This window comes from Melospiza georgiana, chromosome 13, assembly GCF_028018845.1.
Source record: "Melospiza georgiana isolate bMelGeo1 chromosome 13, bMelGeo1.pri, whole genome shotgun sequence".
In the NCBI taxonomy this organism is placed as follows: Eukaryota; Metazoa; Chordata; class Aves; order Passeriformes; family Passerellidae; genus Melospiza; species Melospiza georgiana.
Window position 1 is genome coordinate 8,715,161 of NC_080442.1, and position 26,756 is coordinate 8,741,916.

Here is a 26,756-nt window from a genome sequence, read left to right on the forward strand (position 1 = left end):
TTCCTGAGGTTCTGAATTTATTTCCCATCTTTGCTCTGCATTATGTTCCCTTAAAGAAATAACTGCATTAAGGAACTGCTGAATCCTTGAAACTGTTTTCCCTCACATTAATTTCCTAAGAGATTTGAAAGAAATTCCTGGAGTTTGCAATCTTGTCTGCTGTCACCGCTGAATTTCATCCTTTTTATGATCATCTTTTAATGTTGCTGTGTTTTTCACACTTTCAGACCATTTCTCCCTAATTTTGCCAGAAGCCAATTTGGCACACCCACCACTATCATGGCTTTTTTCATCATTAGGAAAAAACCCACTGGTGCATTCTGTGATTATTTTTCTGTGCAATCTGCCTGGCTGTATCCCTTTCTGAACGAGGGATATGCACATTCCTTGGGTTCTCCACAGCTTCGCGATCCTGGATGAATCTCTCTGGATGGATGTCTCAGGTGCATAGAAAAACACCTCTTCCACCTACTGCCTTGTGGGGCATTTAGTACAATTCAGCTGTGACAAAGTCATTGACAGCTCCAGCTTTCACAGACCTTTCTGACCTGCCTCTCATGTTCTTCCCAAGCATAATCACACAAAGCCTGTCCTGGCCCATCCCTCCTGAGCTGTGCTAATCCACACCTTGCTGTTCACATAATCCATTTATTTAGGGACCCCTAAAGATTTATTGATGGTGGGCTATTTAAACCCCTTGAAGAGAGTCCACAGAAGGTTATTTTTCAGCCAAGAACCAGACAGGGAAAGATGGGGAGGGAATAAAATACTCAGTATCACTTGATACTGTGCCGTTAAGGAGTTCCAATGGACTGAGCCTTCCTATCCTGTCAGCTGCTGTCTGGGATTTGTGAGATCCTCGAGTAATGCTGCTGAGAACTCAGCTCCTTGTGTTTTGCTCACTAAAAGTGGCCAAAAGAACTGACTTTATCCAAGCAGTAAAAGCTTTTCCCCTTTAGGCTGAGGCTGAGCAGGGCAGGCCGTGCAGGCTGGACAAGCCGGGGTGAGGGGCCTGTGGTGAGGGGAGGGGAGCTGGGGGCCACTGAGGGGACCAGAGGAAATGGCCTTAAGCTGACACGGGCGGTTCACATGAGATACTGGAAGAATTTCATTTCACTGTTGGGCTGGTCAGGCGCCCAGGGAGGCGATGGAGTCACCATCCCTGGAGGTGTTTTAAGACACGTATGGCCCTGGCGCCGGTTGATGTGCTTTAGTGGTTACAGTGACGCCTGTGAGGGTGGACTGGACCACACTGAACATCTCTTCCAACCCCGATGTTTCTGTAATTCTGTCATTCGAACGGACGGGAAGGGCACCGAGCCCATCCAGCCTCCGACAGCCGCCCTCGAGCTCGGGCCTCGAACCCGCGGCCCCGGACGTGACGCGCGGGGCGCAGGCGGATCCCGCCCCCGCTGCCCAGCCCGCGCGCGGGGGCCGAGGCGGAGGAAGTCTGGCCCCGCCGACGCTCCGTCGCGCCCGCCGCCGCCATCTTGTGCGGGAGGAGGCGGCAGCAGCCGCAGCAGAGGCAGCAGCAGCAGCGCGGAGGAGCCGCGGCCGCGCCTCCCGCCCGCCTCCTTCCCTCGCTCCCTGCTTCCCTCCCGCCCGGCCCCGCCGTCCCGCTGCCGCGGCGCCATGTCTGCCGAGAGCCCCGAGCCCGCCTCGGCCGAGGAGCAGAAGGTGGGTGGCCGGGCCGAGGAGCACAGGGAGCCCCGCGGGGCCTCTCCCGCCTCCATCGGCGCGGCCGGGCCTGTCCCTCCCTCCCTCGCTCGGCCCGGGGAGCCCCGCGGGCCGCACCGCCTGCCCCGGGCTGTGGGAGCGCAGCAGGGCCGGCCGGCGCTCCCGGGCTGCAGGCGGAGGAGCCGCAGCAGCACGATGGCTCCGGAGCGGCTGGGCATGGTTCCCGGCCCATGGCGCTGTGCGCCCGCCTGGCCGGGCCCGCGGCGCTCCCTCGCTCGTTGTCCGGCCTCGGGCCCGCTCCCTCCGGGTGCTCCGCGGGCCGCGCCGGCCTGCGGCTCACGATCGCAATGGCCGGATGGACACCAGCCATAATCCGCAGGCTAAACGTTTGTTTCACTTCTAAAAAATGGTCAGTTTTTAATGTAATCTGTTCAGGAGCGGAAATACCCAAATCACAACGGCCGTGACCTGTGCTAGTTAAGGCTTTTAGAAAGAATAACTGGCTGGGTTACCTTGTGTCCCTCTTATGTCATCTCACTGATAATTGTGTCATTTCTCAGGTGGGGTTTGGTTTCATAGGTGGCTGTGCTGTGACTTTAGGAAGTCGTTTGTTTTTTAGTCTTGTCATTGCCGTGGGAGCCCGGTTGCAATCCCCGCGGCGATGATCCGGAGAAGTTATGAAACGCAAGTACTGCTTTGAAGGACGCTAAAGGAAAAAGCTTGATCTACATCAGCTGTTAAGTTTTTGTTTAATAATTTACAATTTGTAATATGAGTTGGTCGCACAGGTAGAGCTTTGGGGGTTAATATGGAATGATACCTTCTCAGTAGGTGCAGTAATCAGAACCAGCTCCTTGTCAGGTCTGTAATCTGCTCTTAAATAGGTGTGTTCTGCAGCGTGACTGAACGTCCATGCCAGGTAGGCTGCTGAACGGATACTGTTCCTGTTCAAAGCCTATAAAAATAAGTCCCTGGCCTATGCAGCACTCCTAGAATAGCTCTGTAATAAGAGCATAGTTAAACATGTGGCAGCAAGTTTATTGTAATGCCTTCTAGGGTGTTCTGATGAAGTCAGGTGACTGGGGCTGATTTTCCTAACCAACTTTCAGAGTGAAGTCTTGAAATGTCATGCTTATGCACTGCTTGGAGAAATTACCTTTTACTTGACAGATAGGAGGTCCTTGCTTCTCTCCTAATTTAGTTTTATTCTGGCAGCGTGTTCAAGAAAAATTACATAACATCAATAAAATAAAACTTTGCTTTCTCTGAGTTTATGTCCTAGTGTGATACTGTGCTATCAGTGCTGTTATGACATTGCAATATTAACCTCCACTAAAACAATTTGTCTGGGTAGGCAGAACTGAGCACTCACTTGGTTAATGCTTAGCTCTGAAACACTTACATAAACAACCCAGTTTGCAGTACTTATTCATATGTATGCTTCAAAAAGATGTCGCCCCTAAATGAACTTTGAGGCAGTGTTTTCATGATCAGAGCTTTTTTCCAAACTTTCTGACATGCTGTAAGAAGCTTGTGCTGAGTGAGAAAGGTTTTTAGCTACAGTGATACAAACTGAAAATCTGCCAAAAACCAGCGTTTCCTGTTCTTGGTGTGAGAACTCAGGACAGTGGCAGGGGGAAGTTCAGAAACAAAGAAACTTTGGACATAGGAGAATGTATGCTTGGTTGACCCTTTTGGCCTTAGAAGCCTGTATTTTTCAGGAAACTTTTAGAGTTGGTGCATTTTGCTGTTGGATTGGTTTTTGCCACATCAGTTTGCTGTAGGGTTGTGCTGTTGCTGTGTTGTTCCCATTTTCTGCTTTGCATTTTGTCTGATGTCTTGTGCCAAAGATGAGCCATTCGTATCAGGGTTCTCAAAGGCTGCTGGCTGTTTTTTTAGTCATGCAGGTCACTTGTCCAGCAGATACAGAAGTTCATGCTGCTAGAACCTGTGTGAAGATTAAAAGCAAAAGCTGTCTTTAAGTGAGTTAGGTAACTACTGCCTTCCTGGTAGATCATTTTAATGACTTCATGAGCTGTGTCAGGTTCCTGTAGAGAACTAAAATTACAACTTTTGTGTGGTTGTCACTTGGAAGAAGAGCGTGGTATATCTTGATTTCTGCCCACTCCCCAGTCATTTGTTAGTCACTTGGTTGTTGCTTCTGTAATTCAAGGGGGAATGTTCTGAATGTAGGAGTGGCTTGGGCTGAAGTCTCTGGGAGTGCTCAGTACCATTTAGTCCTCAGAAGAACATAGGATCAGGACGTGCAGGCAGTGATCTTCCCAGGAAAACTCTCCGAGGTCTCAGCAATCTGGTTTAGGCTTCTGAGCTGCAAATGAACACAGCGAATTGCTTTCTGAATCTAAATCCTTGGCACTCCCTGTATCCTTCAGCCAGGAGTTCTGCACCTTAACTGTATTTTACGTGAAGAACTGTTGTCTTGAGTATTTCTTGAACCTGCTGTCAGCTGGTTTTGTTTGACACCCCAAGTCGTGGTATTGAAATTCTTTAATTTGTGTTCTGTGGGGTTTTGGGTCTTAGTTGTTGTTGGTCATCCAGAAGAAGCGCCGGGCTCTGTATCCTTTTGAGCTGCATTGATGCATAACACGATGTTTTGTTTGGATTGCCTGCTGTGCCATCATTTGTCAGTCCTGTGAGTTTGCATAAATGTCTCCTTTGATGCACCGTGAATACATATTCATATAAGCTATTTATTGTTGGTCCTCTTGTCTTAAAAAATATGTCCTTTTGGCTTTTAGTGTGGCAAAATGTGCCCCCTCTAATACTTTGTGTGTTGGCTCAGCAGTGAGTACCCAGTGATTCAGCATTAGGTGTTCACAGTGTTGAGCTGAAAGGATTACTTTTGAGCAGATCCAGGCTGTGGTGGCATTTTGATAAACCACAATGGGAGAGCAGCTGCTGTGTGATCTTTGTATGGCATGAGAACCCTGGGCTTGGCTAGTGTGATACTGCCTAGTGAGAAATGGTGTAGTTCTATGCTCAGGAGTGCCAGGGAGACTTTGCCCTTTATTTTATATGTTTGGATTTTGTATTTCCTAGCTGCATTTTCATCTAATAAAAAGCATTGGTTCCTGTTGCCACTGTAGTTTCTCTGTAATTGTTATGAGAGTTTCTGTTTTTTCCTTGGGAGAACAGTTAATTCAGTTTCCTGTTGTACTGTGCAAAGCTGTCCTTGAGGTGTTTGCCTAAATGGAGCAACTAGAAAATGTTATATTCTAAATCTATTACAGTCTTTATTTCTGAGGCACCTTACCAGAAAGATGTTGAATCTGTCACAACCTGGAGCAGTCTCTAAGAGATAGAGAGCACTTAGGGATGGCGAGTCTGGTGGTGGCTCTTGTTCCTCTTCACTTGTGGCTTAAGTAGCTCCCTGCTCCCTGTGTCCCTGTCCTCCTGCTGCTGTGTTAACCTGTTTGTGCAGCTGCCTGCTCATCCAGCCCGTGCAAACCCATCCAAACGAAACAGCCCAACAAGGGGAGAAGGAAAAAAAATTGGAAATGGCTTATTTTTTGTTGGATTAGTTTCTGTAAAGTCTAAAAGGGGAATACGGGCAGTCATGCTGATCAATGCAATGCAAAGGATGATGACAGGCATGGAAAAGAGTATGAAGGCTGCCTAAGCAGCTCCAAGTGGACATGAAATCTTAGTCATAGATGAATGACACCCTCCTGATTTCAGTGGCAATTCTTACTTGCTGCCTGAAAGTCTTTTGTGCTTCAGGTGATAACAACAATGATTTGTGCTGCAGCAGTCAGTGCAAATCATATATTTTCTCTGAACCAGGAATGGTTTTCCTTAAAAAAAAAAAAGGCTGTGGCCAAATTCTGGAAAAAACAGACCAAGAATTTTGAATGCAAGATGTTTTAGAAATGATTCAGCAGAATAAATTGTATTTCATATATTAAATTGCTACATGGACACGGAAAAGATGAGTGTGAAGTAGAGGCCAGTGAACAAATTGCAGTTTTGCCAAATGAATATCTCTAAATTATTATTTTGAGCATCCATGTTTTACAGTATGCTCATAAAATAGGCATTTTATTTTACACAAATGCACTACCCAACTGTCTTCATCCTCATAATTTCAGGGTAATTATAGGCATGTATAGAGAAACACAGTATTGCTATTAATGTAACAGCAGGCATGTTTTTGAGACTGTTTCACAGTGAATATCAACACATTAGGCTGGAGCAGCCATACAGATCAGTGTGGCAGTGCAAGTGCCAATCTGCCTAAGCAACTAAATAATGAAACAGGCATTTGGAAAAAAAAGCCCTGTGGTTTTTGCTCACTATTCAGTGTTTGTTCTTAGTGGACCCCTTGTTTTGACCAAAAAAACCTCCAGTTTTGTTTGAGCTTTTTTATTCAAGATTGACTAATTCAAATTGCTTTTCTTTGAGAGGGAAGTGTGACATTTTCAGCATCTCCAGGAAAGGTGTCTAAAATGGGAGGCTGAACTCCTACAGTTGCTGTCAGCATCTGAGGAAGAGTCTTTGAAAATGTCTAATCAGATAATTGTTATGCTCACTTGGTAGCAGCAGTGGGCTGTGGGTGTATTACCTGCAAAGCTGTTCTGCATAAATATACATTGTGGGATGTTTCACTTACTGTATCACTCACTGTCTTTCAGGAGATGGAGGATAAGGTGTTGAGTCCAGAAAAAGCTGAAGAAGCAAAATTGAAAGCAAGATATCCTCATCTGGGCCAGAAGCCAGGGGGCTCAGACTTCTTGAGGAAGAGGCTTCAAAAAGGAGTAAGTTCTTTATTGTCCACAGGGTATAGACAAAAAAAATCCAAAATTCCTGTATCTGTGATTTTTTTTCCTCATGCACAGGCCTTTGCATGGTTAAAGAGTCCTAAGAACCTTAAATTTTGAGAAAGCACGAGGAAGACAAATTTGTGTCTGCACAACAAATGCCAGGTTGGCAGGATAGCTGTTTACAGCATCAGGGTCTCAACCACACTTGTTATAAAAAATTAAACTTAGAAGCTGCTGTGATAGACTTGAAAAAAACCTGTAAAGTAAACACCAAAGATTAGGAACTCATCCTTATTTTGTAGTGATTTTATCCTGCCCATTCTTATGCCCCCAAAATCGATGTCCACTCCTTTTATCCATGTTTCTGGCACGAGAGAGTTTGGTGCCTGCTGTTAGACCAGGCATTATCTGACATTAGTGGTTTGACAATGGTTGTATAATTCTGGATATACACCCAGACCCAAAAATAATGATAGAAGAATGAAAAGTGAGTTAATATTTCAGTATTGTACCACATTAACCAATGTCTCTTCTTAGCTATTTGACTGGGGGATTTTTAGTTTAATTATTCATAGAGTGATTGTGTAATGCCTTTCAGGCATGCTGGGACTCTGTTCTTGTACTAATCCTGGTATGTCACAGCTTCTGGTGGTGCTTTCATTGCTGTCACACCGTTGTCACTATTGTCTAGGCCCTTTCAGTACACACAACGATTCCAGGTATAAATCCTTCACAAACCAGCTGATGCAGTTCAGTGCTGATCTAATTCTGTGCTATCTGGTAACATCTCTTGGGGATTGTTACTGTTGGCAGGTTTTTTGCATCATCTTTGTCTCATGAGTTGGAAGACATGAAGCAGAGTTAATGGCTGGGCAGGTGGTGGCTGAGGTGACTCCCTCTGAGTTACTCTGCAGCCTCAGTGAGACTTCACTGGGTTCAGGGTATGTGTAGACACAGAAGGGAGTGGTAAGTTTGTATTGTGATGATATCTCAGGAAAACAGGCCAGCATTCAGTCAGTAAAGATTGATAACCATAAAGGAATTATGGCTGCTTGCACTTGGTGCAAATGTGAGAGAATCTCACCACCAGCAATAACAGCCTGTACAATATCTCCATCTTAATTATACACATTGAATGCAAAGGCTCTTGCAGCATGGACTTTCAGATTTGAGCACAGACAGATCCATGGCCATCTTAATTGACTTTTGCTGCTCTGATGAAAGATGGCATAAACTTGTGGGTTCCAATTCATAATAGGTCTCCTGCAGTTCCTGATGTGGTGATAATAACTTTATTCAATTTTTTAAAATTTCAATTTAGTGTGCTCAGTGTCTTAAATGAAGAGGCTCCTTTACTTGGTAGGAGTTCTGGTATACTTTGAGCTGCCTGCACTGATGAGAGTTAGAATAGAGTGAGGATAGTGTATGTGCTATCAGATACTGTTTGTGACAGGAAGACACCTGGACAGACATCCTTGGATTTGAAAGGGTTGATCAAATTCAGGCCATCAGTGAGAAGCTAGAATGAATCAGGAAAGTTCAGGAATAAGTTAAAGGAAGAAATGGATTGATATCCTAAACCATGAGAGATGGTGGATTTTCTCAAATATTCTTCTGTGGTCAGCTGTAGCTCAAATCATCTTCAGTTTTGCAACCAGGACACACTCTGCCAGGTCCAGAAATGTTCTGTATTTGATGCACACACCATTACCAGCACACTTTCTCTGGAATAGTGGTAGATGAGAACAGTACTAGATCGTGCTCCCGTGGGAGGATTCTGTTTGGAACTCTTAGACAGAAAGATATCTGCTAACAGCTGTATCACATCTGAAGATCAAATGGTTCTGTTATTACCTAGTTGCTGTTTAGAAGTTTCTCTCGGTTGCTTCAGTCTTAAAGGGCAAAATGGGAAATGTTTTTCCAAATCAGATTATGTTCTACCTTGAGGCCTAGGCTGCAGAAGTAGTGCTAGAACATTTTGGTGTAAATAGGGATTACACCATCAAAAGGATTGTTCTGGGAAGGTTTATAAATAAAAGTGTGTGATTCAGATGTACAACAGACTATGGGAGAGATAGATCAGGTAACTTCAGGGCTCTGCCAGGGAACATTTAAAGCCAGTTCAAGTTACTTCTGTCTAGCAACTGCTGCTGCTGAGCATTTTACAGCTGGTTAGTACTAATGTAGAATAAAGGCTGTGGGGCACTGTGCTGCCCAGAAGCACTTGGACATGGCAGGTCATGATGGCTGTTGTTCAGCTGGCTGAGGACTAAGGCTGTACAAATCTAACTGGGTGGTCTATCTTCAGACATGGTTGTGATTGTAAGCAGTAGTCAGTGGTGTCAGTCTTAATCCTGAATCTAATTTTTTTGCCTCGTACAAAATCTGTTCAAAATCATGGATTATGAGTATCTGAGTGGTAGACCTCATGGTGAGATATAAAAACAATGCAACTTTTCCTGCAAAATGTGTCAGTGAGCAGTTGAAGAATTGGATGAAACTCCATGCCTCATTTTACCATGATGTGGATAAATAACAGTCATTTGGCTTTGACATGCATAGATAATTTAACATTTTGAGAAGTCTGGCTACTCTTAAATGTAATGCTAATAAAAACTTGCTGATATATTAAGGAACGCTGTTTTTCAACTAGGAATTTAAAACTTATTTTTGTATTCAGAAAAAAATGGAATGGGGGATAATAATTTCCTTGACCTTGTGCTTTTCAGGACTGTACAGTAGATTTGACTTTGCTAAATAATTGGTTTGAGAACTTTAGAGATCACAGTTTCACTGTTTTAATGTATGCAGAGAAGAGGTTTTCTTGTTAGCACACACTTTCATGATACTTTGATAGATCTCTCTGGTGTGATAGATCAGGCTCTGTTCTCCAGTTTTAATTTGTGCATTGTTTGGTTATTGTTCTGAGTAGCAGAACTTGTTCAGTGCAACAAAATTTGCAAACCCCAGGGTTTCAGTAGTGTGAGATGAGTTTTTGGGAAGACCGAGGCAAAAGTAATGTTCAGATTATTGTTCACAGTGATGTTAAGAGTTCAGCTGTCTATGCTTACTAGTCTTGACCTTTTTTTAATCAACATAGAGCTACTTTGACAAATCACAGAGATTTTGCAACTTTTTAATATCTAAAATATCTATTTGCCAATATAATTTGGTGAATACGTCTGATAAGATTTCAGGCTTTTAAATATGTGTGTTTTGTCTTCTAGCAAAAATACTTTGATTCTGGTGACTACAACATGGCTAAAGCAAAGATGAAGAATAAGCAACTGCCTACTGCAGCTCCTGACAAGACAGAAGTCACTGGTGACCATATTCCTACTCCACAGGATCTTCCTCAGCGGAAACCGTCTCTTGTTGCTAGCAAGCTGGCTGGCTGACGAGAACACCTGAACTGCATGATTATTCTCATTCCTGTTATTTCTCCTTAATAGTTATTTCTCACCCTCACATCCCCCTTTTTCTTTCTTACACTAAGTCATGAGACTGACAGCTTTGCAGGTAGCGATAGCATGTGCTGCTATTGTAAGGGAATACAGTTAAGAGTAAAACGTAGTATTTGGTCTAGTTGAGAACAATGCACTGATTAAAAAGGACAAGTTTGGTTAGAGCAATGTAATCTACTTGAAAATGTACATATTGCCCATTTCCTAGTGTAGGACTGGTTCCAGCAAGTGACATCGCAAGTTTTACAACTTCTAATGTTTCTGCTTTTGTTATTTCATCTTAATTACAGCATATTTGTATTTAATATAACCTCCAGTTGTGTTGGGTTTTTCTTCCGTGTTTGGGTTTGTTGTCTAAAATAGAGGTTTAGACCACAAGTTGCTAGATGGTGAAGCATGTATAAAAACAAAGACAGGGCTCTGATTGAATTTTGTTTCTGCTTTTGAACTTGAACGGCCTTAAACCTGTTTCAGCTTTAACAATAGAGTTTTTACTTGGGCAATATTTGCCCATTCTGGTGTAACTCTTGTGAACCTAGTGCTTATTGACAACTGCCTGTTGAAGCTGGTATTCTTTTCAGTTCTGTAGCTTAGGACACACTTTTGTTGAAGATGTGGATGAAGTGTGCATGTGCATAGACTGTTGAATTCACTCTTGTGCCATTTTTTGTAAATACAATAGTTTTGCACAACCTTTTGCAAACGTCTATTAGTTTTATGTTTTAAAAAGCAGATAATGTGCCAATCAAAGCACAAGTGATTCTGTATCTTTCAAAGTCTTGTCCTGAAACTAAGAGCCCAGAATCTTGCTACTGAAAGTAAAAATTGTATACCTGAAATTTGTGAAACACATTTACACTTGACTCATCCTTATGCTTTTGCAGTTGTATGTTTTGTTTCACAACAATATCCAGCATTCAAGTATAAATTTGGAATTTGTACCTATATTTGCAGGCAAGTGCCCTTTATGTTCAGCAGTTGTTTAAGCTTTTAAAGCAGAAATGCTCTGTCTGTTGGCATGGAATATGGTTAAGTGTACTGTTAAGAGAGTTCCCTGTGTGGCAAACACCAGATTTAGGCTCACTGATGTTTGATATGCAATTGGCTTTGAGTTACTTTAGACTTCTGGAAGCAGAAGGATTTTTTTTTTCTTGGACTCCTGAAGAGGTAGTAAATTATTTCCTTTTCTTTGTTGTACAGCAGCCCCTCATTGGCTTTGTGGAAACAAATATCTGGAAAGGTATTTCTATAATGACTTATTTAGAAATAGGTAACTTTTCATAGCAGAAAATAGGATTGAACTCCAGTCCATGTTTATGATGAAGGTTGTATTAGATAGACAAAATACATAGTTAGTGCTAGTTAGGTGAATTGATGCATTTAAAACATGTTAGTTCAATGAAACCAGAATATTGAAAGTGGAGTATGATCCATAATTTAATTGATTTTCATATAGGTAGTCACAGCCTTCACAGTCTTTGGGAGAACAAGAAACTCTTTTAAAAGATCAATTTACTGAATGTTTTTTTTAAAAAAAATTAGTTTGGAAAGAGCCTGTTAGAAACAAAGAACCAATGTGAGTATCACAAGAGAGAACACTTGAAGCTGAATGTTTTTAGAAGCTTGTACTTTGTGCTGACATATTCCGAAAGGTCTTGGGGTATAAAGGACTGCTAGTCAATACCAATGCTGGCCCATATCTTCTGCAATGCTCTCTTCTAGAGGCAAACAAAATGGTCAAGAGAAATTGAATAGTCTTTATTTGGTCCTGTTTTGATCAGAACGTAGTGTCTGTGTCACGTTTTTGATTCAGAGAAGCAATTCCAGAGAATTTCAGAATTGCTAACCTGATTCTATTTGAGTCTGTATAGCCCTGTTTTAGTAGTTAGATGGGCTTTGTCAAGCCTGTCCTTACTCCTTATCCTCCACTAGTATTACAAATAATTTGTGGATTTTGCAGAACAGTTTGAAGAAATGGACCTACTTGAGTTCTTTAAGAAATTAGGCTGGAAGAATAACAAGGAAACTGGAAACATTAAAGCAAGCTGCTTTTTATAAATGTTGGTTCTAATGTGAAAATCCTTCTTTATTTTTCTATGTATAAATGAAATTGAAATTAACAATAGGATTGGGCCTGAAACAAATGTTGAACAACTTAAGGTGACTTGCTGTGTATTGTCTGGTGCCACTCACCTTAAGGTGAGTTCTCTTGATGTTTGGGAAGGTTTAAAAAGATAGCCATTTAAATTTAAACATTCCACTCACTCAGCTACAACTCGGCTTGTCCTGCTGGTTGGACAACACAAGCTCTTCCAGTGCTCACTCAGTGACTTGCAGTTCCTAAGATTACTACAAATTCAGCTATGAATATATTCTCCATGTGTATATTTGAAGTACTGTAATACTAACTAGGTCAGTGACTGATTATGAGCCTTCACATCTGACAGACCTCAGCAGCAGGCACAGCTATTTTGATTCTGTACACTGTATAAAACTCAAGTCCAGTAGTCACTTAACAGGAAATGGAACATGACTGCAGATGGATGCTTATTTTCAGCTTACTCCAGCAAGATAACTCAGCTATCCAAACTGATGTACATAATGTATTATATGAGTTTTACCATTTGATAATTGCCTTTTTCAAAGAAAACCTGTCCACACTGTAGACTGGCAGTCCCTTTCATATCTTGCCTTTAAAGATAGAGTGTTTAGTTGTTAGAGTAGTACTCATGTAGGCTTGTTATAGCAGATAGCACCAACATTTTATTTGAGATAGTTAAGTGGATTAATTACAACTTCACAGATATGTCCCCAAATCTGTAACACCAAAGGCTTCCCTCTCATTGTTCTTGATGTAGTAGGACAGTGTTTGTGTAAAGGCCACAGGAGTACATTTTGTTGGACATATTTACACCCAGTCAAGATGTTAAGGTGATAAAAATGTCAATTGTTCTTTACAAACTTACACGTTGTATAGTATACAGAATAAATTGATTTACTTAGTTTTTATTGCACCATGGAGGTTTGTCTCATCTTTACTGTGTTTTCCTAAACAATACTGGATACTTCGGTATTCTCTGTGGAAAATTTCTAAACCCTAAATCTTACTACTCTGTATCATTAAAAATATGACTGGGCTTTGGTTTCTAGTATGTTAGACTACAGAATTACTTTAATGTAATCACATTTATATATATTTCAGTGCTTATTTTTCTATTAAGGCAATTAAAGCTTATTGTTTGAAAACTCCGTAACAGATGATTGTTTGGGTCCCTTGCACTGAATGAAGGGGATGTCTGGGAACCAGCTTGGTGCAAAGAAGTTTGCATTGCTTTAGACTGTTGGCCTAAATATGGCAACATTTCCAGAAACAACAATGCTGGAAAAGAGTCCCACTAATTTCCCAGTCAGCCTGAGGCTGATCTTTGCACAGCTTCCAGCTCCATGGGTGTTATTTACACATTAGCTCAGTCCCCAGGGTTACAGTAACACCCTCTGTGCTCTGCATACCTGCATGGTACATGATTTTCTCTCTTCCTACATATCTCTTGTATTACATTGCAGAGTTCTTAACTGTTCCATCAGTACTGGCTGGACCAGCCCTGTTTGTTTTTATAGCTAAAATCTCCAGGCCTGGTCCTTGAGGTGTGAGAATATGGGCTTGGCAGAGAACTCGCTGCTCACTCATTGTACAGCATGACAACAGAATAGGAAGTCCTGTGTGAGAAGGGAATTTCTCTGCCACAGTTGAACAGATCACAGATATGAACAGAACACAGATGTAAGAAAAAAGATAGGGCACATGCTTCTTAACTGCTGAAAAAAAATTGCATAAAAATTCAGTGTAAAATTCTACATGTGGACTGTGTCAGTTACATCATCTGTACGCTGTTATCTGGAACACCCTGGGATCTATGCTCTGAAAAAATTCCATGTTTTCAAAAAGATGTGCAAGGTAAGAGATGGGGTCTTTTAAAATCTTGCCAGCAAATACTTGATACAGAGGATGCATCTTAAAGCAGTCGCTCTGGATACATTGCAAAAAGGTTGTTTCCTGGCAACTTTCAATGCCCCCAATTCCTGTCCTTAATGGCAGATTTGAAATCCTGGTTTATGCAAATTGTGTCAAATCATAGCATATTTTGGACTCAGATATCTATTTTTTACTGTGGCTCATTACATTTGGCTCCTGAGCTCCAGCTGTGGGTGGCTGAGATCAGTAATCCACAGTCCAGGCAAACTCCTGAAATGAGTGTCTTTGAATTTAAAGGGTTTAAAATATCTGATGTGAAGCTTCACACAGAGGGGAGGTCCAGGTCCTTTCTGAAAACAAAACTGAAATTTCAGTTGTTTATAGTTCCAGTGTTGCACATGAAAGGTGTCTGGTAGCTTTAGTCTAGATCTCCCTGGTTCGCCTTGGCAGAGGGATGGAGAGCAGCTATGAACACAGCTTAGCCAAAACCTCACTCCTGGCCTGGACAGCAGCTCCCAGGAACCCTTCTGGGCTTTTATAGCACTGAGAGTGAATGTCCAGGTCTGCTGCACTGAGCCTCCTGCTGTGGCACAGCAACAGCAATCGTGGCTGATAAGCCTGGACATGCTGGCAGAACATGGGAAGGAATGTATTTTTAAAATTCTGTTCACGTTATTTTAAACTCTCCCAGCAGAACCAGGTGGTTTTTTAATCTCTATTTTGAGTTTACTAACTTTAGTTTCCTAGCTGTGAAGGCCATATATCTGCACCTAATGCAAACAACTCTGGGTAAGCTACATATTTTCATCTTGGCTATTTCCTATTTGTTCTTGCTACTTTCTCCATCTCCTTTTCAGATAGCAGCAACAAAGTCCAGCTAAGCACTTATTGGGAGTGTTTGTTTTGAGAGTCAGGATAGTGTTTTCTCTCTGTTACTAAATTGATGAGTGATTTCTGACCCATTGCTTTCATGGTTCAGTTTCTCTGTAAACAGGTTTGTCTGTTTCTTTGGTAGTTGTGAGTTTCAGGGGCAGTGCAGATACAACCCACTGAATACACAGCTGAATTCTGAGAGAGGATAAATAGGCAAAAGCACTTTGGTGGAGAGTGTGGCAAACTTACCTATCTCAAACTTGTTTTGTATTTTGGACCACTTGGACTAGTAGGATGTATTTCCAAGGTGGAAAATGAAAATAGAGAAAGAGAGTAATAGCTTCAGTTCTGCTGTCAAAAGAACGCTTTGACATAACCTGAGCTGTACAAAACAGTCATTAATGAATCATAAAGGAGTTGGGTGTCATCTTGAGACCTTGCTGGAACATGGACAACGCTTTTCATTCCCATTTGACATCGATGTTAAACTTCTCAAAGATGGGTACCTCCATGTCTTGGTGAGAATGGACTTAATTACTGAAGGAACTGGTTTGGGCCCATTTCCCTTCAGTCAGTGCCTTCAGCCACGGTTTGAATGACAAATGCAATCCAGCTGAAGGAGATAGTTTACAATTTGAAGGGTGGGATTAAAATCGGCGCCCGTGAAAGGAAGGGACCGGACGGTTCCCTGCGCCTGGTGCTGCCCACGGTGCGGAGCCTCCTCCGCGCGTCCAGCAGGAAATTATAAATATGCCTGATGACATAACGAGTAATTTGTTCAGTGTAGCAGAGAAAGAATAAAATGAATTAAAAAAAAAAAAAAAAAAAAAAAAAAGGATGCTAAGGGAGAGGAGGAATACCGGTTGTGGCACAAAGCGGGGGGCGCAGCCCCAGTGCCCGATCCCACTGCGGGGCCCCGGGCGCGGCAGAGTCCCCGCTCGGCCGGGGCCGCGTCCCGCCCGCCGGTGGGAGGCATCGCCCGCCCCGCGCCCTGCCCGACGCCGCCGCCGCTCCCACAATGCTCAGAGCCCGCCAGGTAGCAGCAACATGGCGCGGGCCGCCGCCTGAGCATCCTCCTCCTCCTCCTCCTCCTCCTCCTCCTCCTGCTGCTGCTGCTGCTCCCGTCCGCCTCCGCCTCCCGCCGCCGGGCTGCCGCAGAGGGGCCGCCCGCCCGCGCCCTGCGCCATGGCAGCCTCCGAGCTCTACACGAAGGTAGGGCGGCGGCGGGGCCGGGGCTGCGGGGGCGGCGGGGCCGCGGGGCGGGCAGCGCGGCCCGGCGGGGACGCGGGGTACGGGGCCGGAGCTGCCGTTCCCGGCGCTGCCAGTCCCGGTCCCGCCAGGGCCGCAGCCCGGGGGCGCGGGGGCCGCTCCCCAACGCCGCTGAGGGCTCGGGCCCGCGGGGAGCGCCGTGCCGTGTCGTGCCGAGCCTCCCTGCCCTGCCGAGCCGTGCCGTGCCGAGCCTCCCTGCCCTGCCCGGCTCCGGCAGCGGCGGGATGCAGCGCGGTGCGGCCGCTCGGTTATCGCCGCTCGGTTATCGCCTTCGGGAGCGCCGCGCCGCTCCTTGAGGAAAAGCGGCTTCTACGACATTGTACGGCTTTGCTGTTCAGATACGCTTTTTGGTGACACTGCACCTTTGGATTATGCTTTTCTGGCAGTCGTTCAGAAGCCCTGCAGTCAGCAGTGATGCGCAGCATGACTCTCATATGCTCTTTAATCAGACGTTTTTCTAATCTTTTTAGTGTTGTGTGTTAGTATCTCGTCAGCTTCTGCCTGGAAACAGTTACTGCCCTGCGCATCTTGATGGCAAAGCCTGCAAATGCAGATGTGCAAATGGTTGTTTTCACCTCTAGCAATGCATCGTTTTCATTGCTCTGCCTTGAGCTAGTGCATAAATCTGAGAAAAATGACAGACAACAGGTCTTTGAGGGCAGAAGGGATGACAGAGGTCACTGGAATTGAGCAGGGCAGTACAACATGGCAAACTCCAGATACTACTTTCGAAAGGCTTGCACAGTCAGAGTGTTGGTAGGAAGGCCACGCCGTCTAGATCCTTGAGCCACTTAGTGAAATACTCCAGAATTATCTCCAGTCCAGCACTCTGCAGGGCAGGAAAGGAAACAGACCTTTTGTTCTGGCATGGATAAGTCACTGTGTTTGTAGAGTCCTCCCTCTCAGGAGTGGTGGGACAGCACAGCAGCTGCATCAGGACAGACCAAACCGGGCAGTCCCTTCACAGGGGCTGCTTGCCTGTGTCTGACTATATTTGTGTGGGAGACACTGAATGTCAGAGGTGAGGCGCCTGCCTGCATCCCCAAAAGAATACTGACTACATTAATGGTATGGCACACCTTGGTGTTGTGTCTCGTACAAGAATACCTCTTTGAACTGTCCCAAAGGGATGAAATTTACCATTCTGGTCAAGGGAGCAGTGGTACTGCAGAGTTGTTTCCAGGCACCCAACAGAACTTCTCTGTGTAAGGAGTTACTTTAGAAATGTGGTTTTGATTTCTCCCTCTCTGTTGATGTTCTTCTTATGGAATTAAAATGTCTCATAGAGCGTAGCTCAGACTACTTGCTTGTTATTTTTTCTTTCTTTTTTTTTTTTTTCTTTTACAACTTTGTCTGACCTTGAATTCTCTTCACTGAGTGGTTGAATCCTTTGGTCAGAAGCTGCTCCAAAAAATGTGGGTGTGCTGTTGTCCTGGAGCTGTGTTAGAGTGGAAAGACCCTTTATAATTCCTCAAGGCCCCTTGTAATTCCTGAGGAGGGCCTGGCTCAGAGATGGGCAGGCCAGGGTGGGAAACCTGCTGGGCGTTCAGGAGAGACTCTGCTGCCTTCCCTCTCTGCTGGCTCCTTCCTCAAGTCATGGCAGCCTGCTGCTTGAGCAGCATTCAGTGTCTCATCCTTGATTAGCTAACATAAATAATGGATTTAAGGTCCAAGCATGCTGAGGTAAGAAGAGCAAACACAAAGTGAGACAAGTGCAGGAGGGACTCACTGGGTGGTGCAGGCCAGTGGGATTGTGCCTGTGCTTCTCTCACACACCAGGCTGTTCTTGTCCTCTTTAGAGACATACATAGGCACAGAGAGTGAGTTTCACAGCTTTTTTAACTGCTAAGCAGAGATTGTCATTCAGGGCAGCTGCTTAAAGTACCCGAGCTTCCAGAGCAGTATCAGCTCTTACTGATGGTGTTGGCATAGATATTTTGCTGGCAGGCAGGGTCGGGGATGAATTTTCAGCACATCCTTGCTGCTGTGTGCCCTGGAGCAAGGGCAGCTCTCTTACCCTCTCCCCCTGGATGCCCCAGCCCAACCTGGCTGTGCTTTCCAGGTGCCCGTGTTGGTGCAACTTGCAGCAGTTGTTGGTGAGGTTATGTTGATGAGAGTTGCAAAGAAGTTGTCAGCATTTCTTCAGGTGCTGCCTGAGAATGGCAGAACAGATTTATTTCCAGCTGGGGGTGGTGGAAGTGGGGCTCTCTGCTCCAGTGTGTCCAGTTTGCCAGTATGTTATCCTTCAAATTTGGGTTCTTTGCCTACCAACATAAAACTAGCACCCACTATCCCAACCACATATTGAAATAGCTGAAAGGAACTCCTATTTTTCCAAGCTATTTTTTTGTTAGAAACCAGCTATACAGATTTTTTGAGGAAGTCATTCCACTCTTGTGAAAGCCCTACTGCTCTGATTCATCCAGATGTGTTTCTAAATTTGGTGGCCATATAGCCAGCCTTGGAGTTGGACATGGCTGTAGTTAATCTAGAAATTTGGATTTAAGGTAAAGGACTGGCTCAAGGGCACTCACAGACTAGTTGTGGTCAGTGGGCCCAAACCATGAGGCTTTGTATTCCTGTGGTATTCCATGAGGTATTCCTGTGCCCAGTGACTCTGCAAATTCAGGCTCTGCTTGAGGGTATTAGCTTTAGTTTTGGGGGGAAGCAGCTTCAATCAGTTCCACATCTCAGGCATTCTTACTGAAAACATGATGCTTTGAGCCTTGTCCTGTTGGGTTTATACCTCTAGCAGGTCTTGTTGTAAGTTCATTTCTGGAAGTTTTGCTTCTTTGACTGTGCAGACAGACTTAGAAGAACCTTGGTGTGTTTCTTGGGTCATTGCAGCCCCACTGAGCAATGCTTGGATGTCACTGATCCATTTCAGCATTTCAGGAGCTGTTGTCCAACAGCAGATACATACTTGCCTCTGCTGACCCATAAAAATTGGTAGGGACAATCTAGGCCATGTACTGGCTTTTGTTAAGTGTAATTTGATTTCTGTGGAAATTAAGAACAGGGGAGAATGCTCTGCCTAGAACTGGAACTCATCTGCTGGAACCGCCATGTTTTGTGTTTCAAGTCACCTCTGTGAGTTTCGGGGGTGTGAAACCAAACCCCAACACATGCTCTTCTCCCCTGTAGATAGAAATCAACAAAACAGATCAGACACTGTGTTTGTGCTGCCTCTTTTAACATCAGAGTGAAGAGGTGACCTTTTTTTCCCTCTGTTTCCATCTATTTTTCCCTGGGTTTGAGTTGTTTCTCTTTCATGCTGTGCTTTCCTAGAGCGTGCTACTTTGCCCTCTCGGGATTTCTGTTTCCCCTTTGTATGGCTGTGTACAGTGCACTCATTTATTTATTTATCCATTCAGTCAGAGATTCATGTATTTTCATTCTTGCTGCTACCAATGTGCTCCTCCCTTTCCATTATGTCTGAGATGAGGGGGAGCTGGCTCCAGCTAGCTTGGTCCTAGCATAGGGCCTAATCCAATTTCAGTGTTAGTGAGTGAAGTGTTCCTTTGAACACAGAGGACTCAGCAAACAGTTTTCACTGTTTCCATGGCCTGGGCAAGCTGATATCAGTAGCTGACCTTGGAATGGTTGAGTTTGAGGGTTTATGAGCAATAAATTGAGTTAGGGAAGTGTCAGAGGAAGCTGCAAGAACAAAAGCTGCTTGTGCTGTCCCCAGCGCTGCAAGTGGCCCTTTCTTGGTGTCCCGTGGCTGCAGCTGCTGCGCTGGGGGTGAAGCCAGGGGTGCAACAATGCTTGGTCTTCTCCTCGCCTGTGCTGGCTGCTTGCAAGCAAAAATGGCAAACAGGGGACACTGACCAAGGAATGGCTCTGCTTGGGCGTGTTGGTGCTACATGGGGAGGGAAATGCAGCAAAAACCAACCTGAGCATGGGAGGGAAAGTGGAACTATTTCAAAATTTCTGTGCCTGTTAGTGGGCTTTTCTTGGGATTTAAAAAAAGCTGCTTTAATTATATAGTCCTGTATATTGCTGTGCTGACTTGTTTTAAAGTAGATTCTTTCACCCAGTGTGGAAGAGGCCAATCCACAAACAGAGTTGAGATATTTGACTTTAAATAAGTCAAATACAGCTACAGTACTGCTCAGAAAGGGCTGCTGGGTGGCAAATCCACGAAGTGCCAAAACTTCTCACTAGTTATACAGTTTAGCCAACAAAGGTATTAATGTTCATTGGCTACAAGTTACCTAGTTCCCTTGTCAATTAGTGTTCTTTCTTCTATTGGTGAATGATTCTCTTGGTTCTCCTGCTAACTCTTGCATGCTCAGTCTCTTCTTTTTTGGGTTGGTGATTTCTTGTTTTGGTGTGCCTGTGGTCAGGATCTGCCCCTGCTGGAGTTACCCAGCCAGAACAGATTCAGCACAGTTGCTTGGGTGGGCTCTGTTAGTTCCTTCCTTGTCTGGGGGTTCTGCCACACGTCCTTGTGGCCCCTAAGTTCTGCATTCTGTGTGTCCTCTGTCAGTGGGGATCCTTTCCCAAGCTTTGGAACCTCCCAGTAGGGCTGAGATAGCAGGTACAGCCCCAAACCTTAACAAGGCAATTCTACCAGCAAATACTTTGTCTTTCAAACACCTGGACATCACTTAGAGCTTGTTAGCTGCTCTCTCTTTCATAGATTAAATCTCCTTTCCTGTTGATTAGGCTTGAGAGTATACAAAGATCCATCAGAGAATATCCTTAGGAGAACTTGTGCATGTTCCACAATTCACAGCAGAGCTGCTGCCTGTGGTGTGTGCGTTCTGAGAGCCCGGGGCAGTCACCCCGTGTCTCAGAAGGTGACAGCTGGGTCCCTGCAGGGTGCAGGGCTGGCTCTCCTGGGGCTCCTGCCCTGCCTGCAGCTCACAGTGCAGGGCTGAGAGAGCCAAATCTGGCACCAAACCCTGCAGACCCGAACCTGGGCTGTGCAGGAACGGCACCCCCACGGCAGGAGCCTTCACAGGGTGCTGTACAACTCCATCTGCCTCTTCCCATAACCCAGCACAGCCACAGAAAGGGGATATTCCAGTTCTTCCCTGCCTGGGCACCTGCTGTGTCCCTGGAATGAACACAGTGGCAGCTCTAGTGGCAAGTCACAGTGCTGTGCACCCTTTTTATTCCTACTGCCTTTAAACTAAAGGTGCTGAGGATCTAACTGCCCAACAGTCCAACAACACTTGGTTTAACCTAACCTTGACATTTTACTATGTTTTTTGTAAAAACCCTGTTCTCTGTAGCCACATGTCAGCCACAGCAGCTGCAGGAGCTGAGAAAGCTCTTTGGGACATGTCAGCAATCTGTTGGTGAAACAAAAGGTGAGGTTTGGGGAGCAGGGCAGGCCGTGGTCTGAGCTGGAGCCCCCACTGAACCAGAGCTCTGCCCTGGGTGCTGAGCCTGTCTGGGGGAGGAGATGGAGCCACCGTGCTGGGGTCACAGACAGCAGGTGCTGGGGAGAGCTCCTGGGAGGGTGCATCCTGCAGTCCCAATGGAACACTGCAGCATTGTTTGGAGCTACTTTTGGGGAGGGGTGATAATAGATTTATATTTTTAAATGCTCTTCTTTTTTTTTCTTTTTTTTTTTTTTTCTTTTCTTTCTGTAGACCTAGTCTTGAAAGTTTAGTTCTTTGTTACATGTAAAGAACTGTGAAGGTCCCATTTATAATACTTGGTCTTATTTCTCCAATTATTTGAGTGCCATTTTAAAACATTTACCTGGTAATATTAGTGGATTATGTTGGATTGTGTCCTACCCCAAACTGTCACCAGCAGTGCTTGCAGAAACGTCTGTACATGGAGCTGCCACTGGTTATTTGCAGTCCCTTTCTACTGCATTTTATAGCATGTACCAGATGGGTTAAGTAATGGATTGCTCTTATTTTTTTAGATGAATAATGATCAGATAAAGTGCTGCCAAGTTCCTGCTATATCAGAAAATGTGTGCAATGACCACCATGATTATCTTTGGTTGAGACAGAGAGCTCCAGGTTGAGTTGTAAGGGATATACAGATGTACCCAGCTCTTAGGGTTTGCCTATGGGGCCTTTGGGAGTTTAATTCTCTCCATGTGTTCTAATAACAAAGTAGTTTGTCTTTACAAGACTTATTGCCTAATCTGCATTGAACTAAAGAAAGCATTTTTGTTATTGAAACGTGCTCAGTGAGCCAGCTGAATTGGAGGAAGTCACACAAATGTCCAAATATCACATGGCTGCAGTTTCTGGGCAGCCTATTTTTAGTAGGATTTTTAAAAAGCAAGAAGTGCCAGTGAGGTTTAGCAGTGGTGTTTGTGCTGTGAGGGAAGGCAGTGTGCAGCTGGCAAGCCTGCCCTGGGGCTGTGCAGACCTCCAGGAGCCTGGGGTGGCCTATGGGGACACTGACAATGACAGAGTGGGTCACAGTGGGTCATCTGGGCCATCCCAGGGCTCAGGGCTCCAGGCTGTGTCCCAGTGGTTCTGAATATCTGAACTGAGGGGGATCCACACCCTCTCTGTGAGTTCCAGTGCTCAGCCACTGCCCACTGAAGAAGTTCTTCCTCATATGGGGTTGGAACTGCTGAGCATCAGTTCCTTCCTGCTGGTGCTTGTACAGCTCAGCACACTGAGGAGAGCCTGGTCCTTCCTCTTGGCACCTTCCCTTGTGTAGGGGGATAGAATAGAGGGAAATAAAGACAGTGTAGAAAGTAATCTCACCCCTAAGGAGTTGCAGCTGGGCCAATTAGCAAAGATTAGGAGCAGACCTGACTTTAACAGGCCACAGCTGTAAGCAATGAGAAGAAGATGCTATAAAAGAGTGGGGTGGCTGGGTGAGAGGGGAGCTGGAGTCAGTGGTTGCTTTGTGTGTGGAGTCAGTGCTCTGAGGAGCTGCCCATGGGAAACACCAAGAAGGTATGGAACTTTTGTGATAAGGAGACAACAGAATGGAGCTCCTGTGGTAAGGTGACAACACCCTTTAGGTATTTATATGCATTAATGTATAATTATTTATTGTATTCATGCAGTAATTTATACACATTCATTGAATTTGGGGTTTGTTCCTTGACAGCACAAATTATACACTGTCATCATCGTATTTTCTGAGAAATCTTCTTTGCTCAGGATTTCTCTCCTGGGAAGCTGAGAAGCCTCAGAGAAAAAGGAAAACAATATCATCTCATTTGCATTTCCTGTGTTTTGCTGCTTTGGAATGTGATTTGGACATTGTTTATCAAACAGGTGCATATTTGTTTGGTTTCATGTAAATTGTTTTAACTTAATGACCAATCACCATCAGCTGTGTCAGAACTCTGGAGAGAGTCATGAGTTTTTCATTATTATCTTTTTAGCCTTCTGTAAGTATGCTTTCTATATTCTTTAGTCTAGTTTAGTGTAGCATTCTTTAATATAATACTGTATCTTAAAATAATGAATTAGCCTTCTAAGAACATGGAGTCAGAGTCATCATTTCCTTCCTGCCATGGGGGACCCCAAAAATACCACAATGCATAAAAGAAATATGTAATTATTGAAATTTTGCTTGCATTCCTGGGGTCTTTGACAGCTGCACGTGTATATGAGCACATGCACAGGTGTTACTGGTGTGGAAGGCATCTTGCCTAGAGGGGACCCAGTTTTGCTCTGTGCTGCCAGGCAGCAAGAGCTGCTGTGATAAAAGTGAGTCAGGGTTTGTTTCGTGCCTCTTGGCTGAAGCCCCCTCACCCTGCTCTGTGTGTGTGAAACTGGGGATGAGCAGAGTCTGAGCTTGGCTGAAGCCCCCTCACCCTGCTCTGTGTGGAGTTAGGGATGAGCAGAGTCTGAGCTTGGCTGAAGCCCCCTCACCCTGCTGTGTGTGTGAAATTGGGGATGAGCAGAGTCTGAGCTTGGCTGAAGCCCCCTCACCCTGCTGTGTGTGTGAAATTGGGGATGAGCAGAGTCTGAGCTTGGCTGAAGCCCCCTCACCCTGCTGTGTGTGTGGAGTTGGGGATGAGCAGAGTCTGAGCTTGGCTGAAGCCCCCTCACCCTGCTCTGTGTGTGTGGAGTTGGGGATGAGCAGAGTCTGAGCTTGGCTGAAGCCCCCTCACCCTGCTGTGTGTGTGAAACTGGGGATGAGCAGAGTCTGAGCTTGGCTGAAGCCCCCTCACCCTGCTGTGTGTGTGGAGTTGGGCCTGAGCAGAGTCTGAGCTTGGCTGAAGCCCCCTCACCCTGCTCTGTGTGTGGAGTTGGGCCTGAGCAGAGTCTGAGCTCCTGGGCCTGGCTGTGTTTTCTCTCTCGTGCTGGGAGGTGCAGAGGTCGTGTCTGACCCAATTTGTGCTCACTGTAGTGGAGCAGTGTTTGCTGCTGTGTGTGTGGTGCTTGGCTCTGGCAGGGAGGATTTGAGCAGGGTTTGGGCCCAGGGCCAAGGAGCAGCGTTTGGGCAGGGCTGTTGCTCCTGATGCTTCATTAGCGAGCTACTCCAGTGAGCTGGAGCAGCACAATGCACCTTCTGCTTCTGAAATAGCAAGGAAGAGCTGCCTGTGTCCATAATAATAGGTGGTTGTTGTTGCAGGAAAATGTGGTGTTATGGTCAGAAATAAATCCACAGTTCTTGGAAATTTGCATCATGTCTGTGACATTGACCTTTTTCATCCAACTGTGTCTTTCTGCTTATTTCCATGGGCCATAACCCCACTCAAGGTATGCTAGAACAGGGCCGATGTTTCTAAGAGTTTGGCTAGCTCAAATTGGTATCAAGATTTTTAACTAAGTGGGAATGCACTAGGTGTGAAATTAAACCTGTTACCTAAAAGTCGTGGGAGACAGAGAAAATTCAAAGTGTTATGAATTCACTGGCTCTGTGTACAGTAACTTTCCCTTTTGCTGGCTTTACTTTGAAGCTGGAGTTGTGTGATTGGTTTAAAGCTCTGTTTGCCAGCACTAGTGGCAAGGCTTTGGTGGCTCCTGGCAGAGAGCAGTGCTACACCTTTGCCCAGGACTGCATCATTTCCTCCTTGTTCTTGGCTTTGCTTAACCCTGGCTTTACTTAAGGCTGATACTGCAAAGTTTTGTCTTTATCCTGTGTGAGTAATCACACATTGCTTAATTTTATGCTTTGAAATCGAGCACATAAACCTGTAAGATCAAGCCCTTTATTCTTTATTTCTTCTTATGGCAGAGAAATAGCTTTGCTGTCCTGCAGCTGCTAGGAATGATTTGTGCAGGAGAACAAACCAAAACATCCTGGGGATGTCTCTTGTCCAGCTCTCTGAGGAAAGCTCAGTGTATGCAGCACTGCAATGGGTTAGGACCTGTATACCTAAAGCCCAGGTGTAATGTTTAATAACCAGAGTGAATTTTCAGCAGAAACTTGCACATTTAGGACCCTGCCACCTTATGGTGCCACTCATCTTCCAGCACAGTCTGTGCTTGCAGTGTGCTCCAGCCAAATGTGGAACGTGTGAGATGGTTAAGCTGGGCTGCCCAGCACTGCACAAACATGAAAACCACAGAGTTATCAAGCTGATGGTCTTGGTGATTTTGGGATTTTCCTGGACATCCAGGTCATAACCTGGGCCTTTCCTGTCACTGTACAGCTGCTTTGCTTGCTGCTAATTGCAGTATTTAGTCGTTTGTTTCTTTCTGTCGGTCTGTTTATATACAAGTGAAATATAAAGAAGTCAATGCTGTTAAAACCATTTGTGTGGGGTTTTTTGTTGTTATTTTTGGGGATTTTTTGGGTTTTTTTTGTTTATTTCTTTTGGTTGGGTTTTTTGTTTTATGTTTTTTTTTTTTAAAGAGGCTAAGTAGTCAGTGTGGTTACATTAGAGAGTGCCTTCCTTGCTGTATTGTGGATATTAAGGAGCTCCAAGGTAAGCACAGGAAACATTAGGCACTGCTAATGAAGTTTAAAGACTTCAGCTGAATGTCTGTGGGTTGCAGATATTGACCCAACTTTTAATGTGAGCATCTGCAAATTTTAATGTAAATTTTGAAGAAGGTGCAAATGGATTACTTACAGAGATCTTGTGTTTTACATATTCTGTCCTCTTCAGTGGTGTGGATTTAGTTTTTTTGGCCAGTTAGCCAGGAATAACGGAAGGATCTTTCCCTGAATAATAATAATAATGCTATGGAGGTACTCAAGGCTGGGATAAAGCTTCTTGGAATGTTGAGGGAAAAGAAGGTACAAACATAATACCAAAAAACAAATAAGAATTAAAAGTCCCCGTGATCATGAATGGTTTGAGGGAGCATTTTAAAGATTGAGCTGGAGCAGAGTCAGTCAGGGTGCAGAATGCAGCTGTGCTTTTGTGTCTGCCAGCTCCATGCTGGTTGGTGGAAGTTGTGGCTTCTTTCTGAGCATCCTGAAAGCTGTTGCATTTCCCTCACTGCTCATCAGGCCTTCAGTTTTTCCTGTTGGCCCTGCCTCAGGTGTGGCTGGAGGTGGGTGAGGCTGTTAGGGCGATGCTCGCTGGCCCTGGCCATTAGCAGAGGAGCCTTGCTGGGTTATTGAGCTCTCAGGAGGCAGTGGGGAGGCTGAGAGCTGACTCTGCTGCTCTGTGGCTGATGAGAGCCCTGGCTCGGAGATCAAATGAGGGCTGAAGCAGCGTTGCTTTGAAGGGCTCTCATGCTGTGTCTGTGGCAGCTGCCATGTGATTTGTCACGTTGTTTTCCAGGGTGCTGTATGGGTAGATGTAAACTCCATGTTTCTAGTTTGGCAGCCCTAAAGACGGAAAAACAGGGACTGCTCATTTGAATGATG

The 26,756-nt window shown here is 44.8% G+C and overlaps 2 protein-coding genes across 8 annotated transcripts in view; both read left to right on the top strand.

Annotated features, from left to right (window-relative positions):
• Positions 1-1,505: 1,505 nt before the first annotated feature.
• On the top strand, positions 1,506-13,176 carry ARPP19 (cAMP regulated phosphoprotein 19). 5 transcript variants are annotated; one of them, XM_058033263.1, is made up of 3 exons: positions 1,506-1,677; positions 6,330-6,452; positions 9,686-13,176. In XM_058033263.1, the coding sequence occupies exons 1-3, from the start codon at positions 1,633-1,635 to the stop codon at positions 9,854-9,856; spliced, it is 339 nt and encodes a 112-aa protein (XP_057889246.1). In that variant the 5' UTR covers positions 1,506-1,632; the 3' UTR covers positions 9,857-13,176. The 5 variants fall into 5 exon arrangements, with proteins under 5 accessions (XP_057889246.1, XP_057889248.1, XP_057889247.1 ...); XM_058033265.1 differs by lacking the exon at positions 1,506-1,677 and adding an exon at positions 3,865-4,169; XM_058033264.1 differs by lacking the exon at positions 1,506-1,677 and adding an exon at positions 3,866-4,172.
• A 2,634-nt stretch (positions 13,177-15,810) lies between these two features.
• The window catches only part of MYO5A (myosin VA), a 97,828-nt gene continuing 86,882 nt past the window's right edge, over positions 15,811-26,756 (top strand). For 2 of the 3 annotated variants that reach the window (XM_058033859.1, XM_058033860.1), the window contains exon 1: positions 15,813-15,980. In XM_058033859.1, coding sequence (XP_057889842.1) covers positions 15,954-15,980 — 27 coding nt within the window. In that variant the 5' untranslated portion in view covers positions 15,813-15,953. Of the gene's footprint in view, positions 15,981-26,756 lie in introns of all 3 variants that reach the window. The other variant, XM_058033861.1, reaches the window with a different exon arrangement.